The sequence below is a fragment of the Notothenia coriiceps genome, unplaced genomic scaffold, assembly GCF_000735185.1.
Source record: "Notothenia coriiceps isolate Sejong01 unplaced genomic scaffold, NC01 NC01_scaffold00011346, whole genome shotgun sequence".
Classification (NCBI taxonomy): Eukaryota; Metazoa; Chordata; class Actinopteri; order Perciformes; family Nototheniidae; genus Notothenia; species Notothenia coriiceps.
The window spans coordinates 15,499-26,179 of NW_011344047.1; the positions used below are offsets into that span (position 1 = coordinate 15,499).

The 10,681-nt window shown below is 39.7% G+C and overlaps 1 protein-coding gene across 1 annotated transcript in view; it reads left to right on the top strand.

Moving 5' to 3' along the window:
• Positions 1-5,520, top strand: part of LOC104946686 (tropomyosin beta chain-like) — a 15,606-nt gene extending 10,086 nt beyond the window's left edge. Inside the window, exons 6-9 of the mRNA XM_010772561.1 lie at positions 2,132-2,207; positions 2,855-2,917; positions 3,031-3,100; positions 5,142-5,520. Of these exons, the coding sequence (XP_010770863.1) occupies positions 2,132-2,207; positions 2,855-2,917; positions 3,031-3,100; positions 5,142-5,221 (289 nt within the window). The 3' untranslated portion in view covers positions 5,222-5,520. The remainder of the gene's footprint in view (positions 1-2,131; positions 2,208-2,854; positions 2,918-3,030; positions 3,101-5,141) is intronic.
• The last annotated feature ends 5,161 nt before the right edge of the window (positions 5,521-10,681 follow it).

The following is a 10,681-nucleotide window of genomic DNA, read 5'->3' on the forward strand; positions in this document are numbered from 1 at the left end:
CCCCCCCCTTCTCTGTGTTTCCGACTCGCCTGCACTCAAGCATGTCATCCAAAACGTCTCTGAAGGATAGGGCTGGTGTTATTCTATATTGTTGTCATGAAAAGACCAAAACCAACAACGAGAGGTCTAGGGGCGTAGGTTTAAAAAGTGGCGGCAAAATGAAGCTAACGTAAAAATGTGTATTTCCAAGCAGAATCAAAGCGTAGCTAAATGCAAACACCAAATAAAAAAGCTAACGCTAGGCCATAATCGAAGGCCGCTAATCTTCGGCGTGATGACATTTAGTAGTCACAGTTTCTATGTGAGTGGGGTGTTTACTGAGTTTTAGTGGCATGTATTTTATGTCTGGAACAAAACGTGTTCATATATTTAGCTTTTGTTGACCCAGATCTTAGTTCAGGCATCTAACCAAAAACATGTTATACAAACTTCAAAACAAGCAACCTGAAATGGTAAAACTCTAACTCGTTTCAGGGTTTTAGGACTCATTCCTGCACCACTATATTCTAAAAACGGTAGATCTACTACCATTTTTTAAAGCCAAAAAACATCCCAATGAGGTATATTAAGATATTCCTTGTCCTCGCGTCCAGGAGAGAGACTTAAAATAAGGAGACCAATGGAGTCTCTGAGAAGGTTCAAATGGGTACTTTAATTAAGTGGCGCGGTAATAAAACAAACAGGAGGTAGTGAGGAGAGAGGGAAGAGAAAAGCTCCCTCTCACAGTGCCGGGCCTGTCGGCCGAGCACGAGCAGAAGAGACCCCACAAGGCTCCGTCACCGTCACCTCACTATATCTCATTTGGCTCCTCCTCTTCAATGGCGGCTGTGGCGTAATCTTCCGCCCTCCTTTCACCAATGTCCGATATGGCACATAACAGAGTATTTTGACATTGTACATTCAATACATAACTAAACACGCCTTTTCTCCTCCTTATCTCTTTCATGACTTTTCATTTAATACATTTTTAACGCTGCAATCGTTACTTTTCCTTAAAACCTGAAATCAAGCTACTGTTGGTATTTCGGAGATCTTTTCCGGAATAGCTTTTCAAAATAAAACTTTAACCACAGGCGTAAGCTAACCGGAAGTATTTTCACAATAAAACAGTTATAAAAGTACTGGTGTTTAATCTATTTTATATCATCAAATATTGATTTTAATTTCTAACAGGTAAAAGTGTGTGCCAAGCGTTCAAGGCGTTTATTTGAATACAACCCCAGTGTAGCTGCCTGGATGTATTTTCTGGAGTTGAGACTATTGCTGCTGCTCCTTTTATTGCAGAGTGCAGAGTTATATGGTTCATATGTTGAGATAAGAACGGTCCTTTTAAATGTTATGGATTGAATGTTCCCTGGCGGTTTTTAGCAAACAAAAGTTCCTCCCAAATTATATAACGTAAATTTTCATGGCAGCTGTGGTTTTATGTAAATTCTCAGAGTCATCATTGTTAACGTTCTGATTTCTAACAGCAGGTATTGTAGTGGATGCTTATTTATATGAAAGTACATCTCAAGAAGACTTTCATTTCATTTGCATTATTCAGAAAGGGTTATAAAAGAAGTGTTGCAATGAGTCATAGCAGCAAGAGGAACAGCCGCTGGACAGGAAATGATGTCCTGACTAATAAAAAAAACATCTGTTGCTCTGGCTGACATGTGCCTTATAGTGAACACACACTATACTTTAGTTTGATTAAATCACACACACACAATCCTGCTGCTTAAATATTCACTATCAACAAAATGTGGCTAAATCCGCTACTGAAAATAGTTTTGACTTACGCTTGTAAAAAATATTTAAGTTTTCAGTAGGAACCAAAACTGCTGAGGCTGTGCCACAGATAGAGGAGGGATTCAGAACGTATTAAGAGACTAATGTTGTTGGTTTGGGTTTGCACATGGGACTTACGAGAAAATATAGAATAACAACAGACGTTGTTTTGTGATTATTCTATATCTTAATTGTGACTGTAATCTGCCAGCCTGCACTTTTTAGATTAAATCGCCCTGGCGTTTTTCAGACAGAGAAATGTTGGAGCGGTCCTTCAAAACAGGGTCTGAGCTCTCCTGCTTTCCTACCTTTCACTCTTTCTTCCCCTCTTGCTTTTCCTCTCTCTCACCTTGCTCAGTAAATCAGGTGACCTTGAGGAAGAGTTGAAAAATGTCACCAACAACTTGAAGTCTCTGGAAGCCCAGGCTGAGAAGGTATGGTAGCAGCTGGGGGCCGATCAGCCAATCAGAGCCAGACTAAAGCCATGAAGCTAACACACACACACACACACACACACACACACACACACACACACACACACACACACACACACACACACACACACACACACACACACACACACACACACACCTGCAGGTCTTTCTCTCCGACCCAGTTTGCGGTTCATTAAATAAAATATAATACACAGAATTACTGACTGTACCTGAATGCACATAATGTTATTAGTAATGCAAACACACATGGTGGCACACACACACACACACACACACACACACACACACACACACACACACACACACACACACACACATGCAGTCTTCATTAGAATACTATAAGTTAGACAGAAATTCTTTAAAATGGCTTGAAATGACCTTGCCCCTCTTTGCCTTTCATAAACCGTATATGTTTCTTTTTCATTTGATGCTTCACACACAATTATTCATCATTATCTTACTTGCCTTTCTTAACGATAATCAAACCATCTCTCAAAGTTATACATAACTTAAAAGTACTTTATTGATCATGCATTTATCACTGCTGTCTCATTTTTGTAGTTATCACTGGAGTTAAAATGTATTTCAACGTTGCCTTGCTGACTTGTTTTATGTTTGGATTATAGTATACACAAAAGGAGGACAAATATGAAGAAGAAATTAAAGTTCTTAGTGACAAACTGAAAGAGGTGAGTTGTTAGTCACTGTTTCTGTTAACCATGACTCACTGTAAACTTCAGGAAGTGTTCATACATAATGTGAGTTTGTGCACGGTCTCACGTTGTGCTGCTGTGTGTCGCAGGCGGAGACTCGTGCAGAGTTTGCAGAGCGGTCTGTGGCCAAGCTGGAGAAGACCATCGACGATTTGGAAGGTATAAATCACTCGCCTGTGTTTTCTGCCTCTGACAGCACTCACATGGCTGCACTGAACAATGAGAAAGTATCAGACAGCTTCACTAACTCCACTTCTGCTGTTCAGAGTGAAGTGATAACTGGGTTTGCTGTGTTTGATGATCGGAAGGACCAAATCACTTCTGTTGAAATCAATGTATCTGCCTGGTTGTGCAACATGAGAATCGACTCACTGTGCACAGTGAGAGTTCTGCAGCCTGTGGTTTAGGCAGTTTTTCGAGGAAGTAGATAGTACACTTAGGTTACTAATACCACACTGTAAAGATAGTCCTTTTCAAGTACTTCATTGAACATGTTACTTAGGTAAAAGTTAGTATTATTAGCTAAGTATATGAACTATAAAAGTACACAATGCAGAACAACAATCTCAAATAAAATGCACCACAGATTATTTTAAAGCTTATTTTCTCATTGTTTATGTTATGAACTAGCCCTGCATAGTTCGCTTACACACTCTACCACATACCAAGTACCTGTTTCAATGTTACTTCCAGTGATGGAAAGTAGCTAAATATCAGATTTTCTTCAGACGTCTATGTCAAAGATAAAAGAAAAGCACAAGCTGTGCACATGTTTCCAGGAAGTGTGACATCCAACATGGCTTCCAGAGGGTTACCTGAATGAACTAATAATGTCACTAACAATTGAATATTAGATCTAGAAGTGTTGGGCATGGCCTGATGGTGATACTGTTGTCTCTGGCATGTAAAGATTTCATTAATAACACAGAGTGAGTTGTTTGGTTTGTGTGCATTGAAATCCAGTCTATAGAGATCTGGGATAAAACCATAACTTTTCCTCAGTGAGCTTCAGCTGAGGTGACGACATTCAATGGACACTGTGGTTGTGATGTTTTAAATTGGGGCAGAGGAAGTTATTAATCACACTTCCCGTGGATTGCGGTCAGCATGTGCCCAGTTTAGAGAAGCAGAAGCAAAGCCATGTTCTGCTGTGTATCGGTTTATCTATGTTAGGCCAACATAAAAAAAATGCAATATCAGATTAATTGTACGCTATATTCAGAACATTTTCCCGTTTTACTGCAGTTTTGACAGTGAATGGGGAAGTGAAGCTGTTGTCTGTCCTTTCACCAAACTCCCTTGACAACAACATTCATTTAAGTCAGTCTAAGGCTGCTTTGATCAGTCTGTCAGTTCAAACATTCAAAGAGGTTTAAAGGCTTTATTGTCACAACATTGCTGCAGCTTAGTTTTTTCAAATCTCAGGCTCCTCAAAAACATACAATGCATCATACTTAAGACTTAAAAATAAATAAAAAAGTGGATGAGAATGGTGCAAGGGACACAAGGTGCAAGCAAAATGCAGAAATAAGTTACTTTATGCAAGTGAAATAAGATAAATCAGAATGTACAATTAAAAACTGAACATTGGAATAAAATAGTGGGTATTGTAATAATACATACATGTTTGGTTAGTTCAAATTCACCAAAGAACTAACCAACGTTGCTCCATAACTCAAGCTGACTTGATTGATTTGGATTTAAACATGTACACATCTGCATATTGCAAGTGGATAAATACCTCATACAACTTTTTCTGTTTCCTGTCCCTTCACCTCATTCTGTTTCCAATCTGTGCATCTGTCCGCTGCATCCCTCGTCTCTGTGTGTGTGTGTGTGTGTGTGTGTGTGTGTGTGTGTGTGTGTGTGTGTGTGTGTGTGTGTGTGTGTGTGTGTGTGTGTGTGTCCCCTCCTCCAGATGAAGTGTATGCTCAGAAGCTGAAGGGCAAGGCTCTCAGTGAAGAGCTGGACCTGGCCCTGAACGACATGACTGCCCTGTAGCTGCTCTCACTTCCTCTTTGCTCTCACTTCCTGTCAGAACTCTTCTCCACCTGCTTGCTGTTGTCTTGTTCCATTCAGTGTTCATTAATTTCCTTTTTTCTTTTCTTTTTCTGTTTCCTGTCCCTTCACCTCCTTCTCTTTTCCAATCTGTGCGTCTGTCTGCTCCATCCCTCGTCTCTGTGTGTGTGTCCTCCTCCAGATGAAGTGTATGCTCAGAAGCTGAAGGGCAAGGCTCTCAGCGAGGAGCTGGACCTGGCCCTGAACGACATGGCTGCATAGCTGCTCTCACTTCTTCTTTGCTCTCACTTCCTGTCTGAACTATTCTCCACCTGCTTGCTGTTGTCTTGTTCCATTCCACAGCGGTATCTCGGTCTAGAAGATTCTAGAAAAATGCAATGTGCCAAATCCACCCGCCCTCCCCTCCTTCAGTGATCTGTATGTGTGTTGCACTAGTCTTTGTACAGAGAGTTAAGTTATTGCTCACCCAATCACTGCTGAGTTAATGTCCTCTCTTTATTCAGTCTCCATGTTTCCCCTGCCCCTCTGTAATAAATCTATTAAAGCTCTCTTGACTTTTCTGTCTTCTTCCAGTCTGTTCTTCTTTCGCCTTTGTTTACTTCTTATATTTGAAGATGCCCTATTCTGCTTTTTGTGGTTTCCCCTTTTCCTGTAGTCTGTTATACAGTATAGGTTTTAGTGCATGCAAATGGTCCGCAAAGGTCTGAGTTCCCTTCAGAGGGAGTTTCTCTCCCACACCCCCCCCCCTTCTGCCTCCATTGGACTCCTTTGTTTACTTCTGTAACATGATTACATCACTATGTAATACTCACGCTTCCATTGGCTAGCGCTCAAACACACTACGTGATAAGGGGCGGGACATCTCTAACCAGTTGATCGATCAAAACAAAGCCGGCCAGCTAACCAATCAGAACAGACTGGGCCCTGGTTTCAGACAGAGGGTGAAAAGAGGTGCTGCAGCACAGACAGTATGAGGAAAATAAATAGCTTTTTGAACATTAAAGCATGGAGACATGTTACAGGAATGATCCTTCGAGAATTATCATTTGTTGAAGAAAAAGTCACTAAGGTTCTCAATTACAGAAATAGCCTTTACTTGAAGTTACTAGAGTTTCTGAGCGATTATAAAACAGTATGAATGTAATGATGATCCCTCTTAATGACCTGCAAAAAAGACCATCAGTGTGATGGTTCGATGTTTTTATAAAGTTATTCAAATCACTTGTCTTCAGGTACAGTTCCCTGCGACATCAGACCAACCATCTACCCAGGATAAGGAGGGTTACTTTGAATATATATTCTGTTATAATTACTAGCTACCTGTAAAGAAATGTAATGAGTAGGGAGGCGTGTGGTGCAGTGGTTTGTGCATTGGTGTTGGGATCAAGGGGTCTCAGGTTCAAACCCCACTGCAGTCAGCATGTCGTTGTGTCCCTGAGACACTTCACCCCAAATTGCTGCTGTGGGCATTGCCCACAGTATTGAGTATGTAAGTCGCTTTGGATAAAAGCGTCTAACAAGTGATATATAATGAGTAACCTAATCTAAGTATCACAAACAAAGTAATGTTACATGCCATTACTTTTGGATTGCCGCAATTCAAATAAATAAAACAAAAACAAATATCAATAAGATGTTTTTTACTGAAGTGTATTTTGTAAGACAGAACAATGTGACCTTAGAAAGGAAGAAACCCAGTTATTTAGGATCATAACATGATTTTATTTGTAGGAAAACCTGCCTTTCATGAAGCATATTCAGCCGATGCACCAGGGGTGTCAAACTCAATTTCATCCCGGGCCACATCAGCACTATGGTTGCACTCAAAGGGCCGGATGTGACTTTAAGACGATCCATCCATCCATCTTCTCCCGCTTATCCGTGGTCGGGTCGCGGACGTAGCAGTTCCAGCAGGGAGCCCCAAACTTTCTTTTCCCTGGCCACATCAACCAGCTCTGACTGGGGGATCCCAAGGCGCTCCCAGGCCAGCGAAGAGATATAATCCCTCCACCTGGTCCTAGGTATTATATATATAGGTGGGTACTTTAAGACGATATAATATATATAAAATAATGTATTATAATTTGATTATTATCGGATAGGGTAATAACTTCATAATTAACTACATCTGAAAGCAAATAATTGCAAGTGTCTTCAGTGCGCATGTCACAAAACAAGATGCATTGTGGGACATGTAGTTTATGGGCAACGTGCCTCTGTAAAGTGGCATGTAACCGTAATATATTCTTTGCATGCTCTTGCGGGCCACATTAAATGAAGATGCGGGCCGGATTTGGCCCCTGGGCCTTGAGTTTGACACCCCTGATACACCAACAATGAAACACAGAAGCACATACTACAGTTTAAAAAAGCAGAAATAAAACCTGAGCTGACAGGAAATGCTCCGTTATAGGTTAATACACACAGTTAAGCTCACACACACTATTTTATGAACATATACGTTCACTTACTGAATTAAAAAGTGACTGAATGTTTGTTTCCATTGAAATGTATTAAAGGGATTCTTCTGGAAATCTACATAATGTAACTATAGATAAAGTCAACAAGGACTAAAAACTATTGTCTCTATTTCACCTTTTGCCCATTTTGGTAAGTGACTAAACTTTTAAACAATGTTTGATGTCATCTTCTTTTCTTTTTTATGTCATATTGTGTGTTTTGGATAATTACTGAAAGACTAAGCTCTATGCAACTTTTTGCCATTGATATATTTACTATTCTTATTGTACGTATAGACTTAATGGTTAAATTATCAATTTTAATGTTATCAATAATGAGAATTATCATTGCATTCAACCCCAGTATAATAAATGCTAAATGACCCAATTTTTTTCCAGCAAACTAGCTGGGAATTCATCAGAAAATCATAAGAATGTCAATTTTGTAGAATAAAGCATAGTAGTAAAATCAAAGCAGGTCTAGGGTGCCCTCTTAAGATTCTCTATTACCAGCACATTGAGCTTCTTGTGTTTTTGGCAAACCCTTGCAGTAAACAATGCATTGACACTGTGTTGGTTTAGAAGACGCATCTCCAGGTCCAGACAGGAATCTCACATGTGGCTTTGTTCCCTCCTCCAGAGAAACTGACCCAGGCCAAAGAGGAGAACCTGGACATGCACCAGGTGTTGGACCAAACCCTCCTGGAGCTCAACAATCTATAGAGCCCTCCTCAACAATCTATAGAGCCCTCCTCCTGATGTGGTGTGCTCCCAGCACACCACATCAGATGTGACGATTGGTTCAGAACTAGATCTATGGAGCCCCTACCAAGTGTCTTTATGCAAACTAATGTGTGCATTAGAAACTGTTGGAGGTCATCAGAAGGATCCTGTCATCAATAAAAAAGGTTGTGTGTGCACGTGGAAGTCATAGAAAACAATAACATCAAGAGAAGTTGTTGCTTAAAAAAAAGTTTGACCAAAACATGACACAGCAGTTCTAAGGAAGTAATGATAAAAACATGATAGTTGCTACACTCAAATGACATTTCTCCTTTACCCAACAGTTTCTGATGTGCACTTGAAAACGTATTTGTTGTCTTTCTATTGGTTGATAAAGTGTGTTACAGATATGTCAAAGACGTACACTTACTCTCATCTGACCTTCCTTACCAATTTTGGGGCGATACAATTGTATTATGTTAAAAAAACACACATTTTAGGCAGTTATTTAGGTCATTTTTAGGCAAGTCAGCATTAGAGTTATTTTCCAAATACACCAAAATAGAGGAAATGTGTGTGAGACTTGTTTTTAAATGCTAAAAGCTGAATTGAATAAAGAGTTGGGAGCTGTAATACTGACTGATCTTACTGAATAAAAGTTTTGTATCTTTTAAAAATGAGTGAATTCCTGAAATGCGAAGGTTTCATAATCTTATCGTTCAGATTGCACATGTTGTGACTTTCACTCTGAGGTCATTTAAATGTCATACTTCTCCTGTTTGCTAACCTCTCTGCCAGAAGGTTATAATACAGTTGTCAAGTACAAGCAACCCCTGGCAGGTTTGAAAAAAACCAGAGTGTAGTTACAAAAGACAAAGGAGCACGGAAAGATAAGCCAAGGTAAACCAGGTAAAAGGCTAAGCTAACTCGTAGCTCGGAGGAAAACAGGCCAAGGTCAACAACTTGAGCAGAAGTCAAGTACTGGCAGGCTTCAGTAGGAAATGACACAATAAATGAGACCTTCTGACAAACTGTATATATAGTGAGCTGATAAGGGAAAGGGCAGCAGGTGAGTGGAGATCATCAACAATTAGAGATAATCTACTGATGGGAGAGCAGGATAATGGGATGTCTGGGTCTGACATGAAAGCAGAGTTACTAGTACAGAACACAAACAAGCAAATCAAAACCATTACACCAGAGCGCTTATCAAACTATGATCAACACACACGAACACGTCATTGGTTGCAGTGATTGTTTCCGAGTAATTACCTCTTCCAAGGAGCTACGTTTTTTTCTACTGTTTGCCCGACAGTCTGGGAATTATGGAAAACCTGATTTGCATGAAACTTGGCAGAAGGGTGTAGCGTGGGGGAAAGGAGGAACCAATGAAATAGTTGGAGATATGAATCACAGGGCGGATACATGAACTACATTTCACTATTTAAAAAAATAGCAGCATAGAAGGTCTCTCCTTAGCAGTTGTTATTGTAGATAATAAAAGAATAGCAAGCCAAGCACTTACCCTTAAGATAAATGTAACACCACAACAAATATATACTGACTAGAACAACAACAAAAAAGATAAATAAAACAAACCTTACTCAAAGTGTCTCTTGGTGCAAACTATAAAGTAGAACAAATTATGTTTTTAGAAAGTGGTGGGTTGTACCTTTACTCCAGTACATTTATGTAATACCTTTAGTCACTTTACAGATGTGGATGAATGATGTGAAATATAATCAAGTGTTAAATCAGACTTTAGTTCCACCTGGAGTAAATCCACAAGCTACCTTGCAGTATACAAAGTCATTCAAACTAGCTGCACCTTTACCAGCTTTGAGAACACTTTAATGATCAATCATTATAAAACATATCATATATATTATTCTGAAATGGACCAATCTGCACAATGACTACTTATTTACAATTAGTACTTTCGTAACAATATATTGATGCTAAAACTTTTCTACTTTTACTCGAGTAACATTTTTAATGCAGGTATGTTAACAGAGTATTCCTACACTCTGATACTTCTACTTTTAATCAAGGACAACATCTGAGTACTTCTACTTTTAGTGAAGTACAATATCTGAGTACTTCTACTTTTACTCAAGTACAAGATCTGAGTACTTCTCCCTCCTCTGGATATTTCATAAATATGATAATCATGTTTCCTTGTAAAGCTGATTGGAGATGACACGTTGGCAAGGTACTCCTACACTCTGGTACTTCCACTTTCACTTAAGCACAATATCTGAGTAGGCCTACTTCTCCCACCTTCTGGTTTTAAGGACAAGAGGCCCACAAACCTTTCTTGGCACGTGTATTCTTTGGAACACCAAGGGCGGGGACATCCTGGAAAACAACACTGAGGGCGGGATCAGACAGGCGAACAAGGAACCTCCTATTTGTCATACTTTTTTGACAGACAGCTTACTTGACCAATCATCAAACAGTAGGTGTTCACCGAGTATTTTAGCAGATCTCTAAACTCTCAACGGCAGGGCGCGCGCCCGACGTTTGTCCATTCTTATGC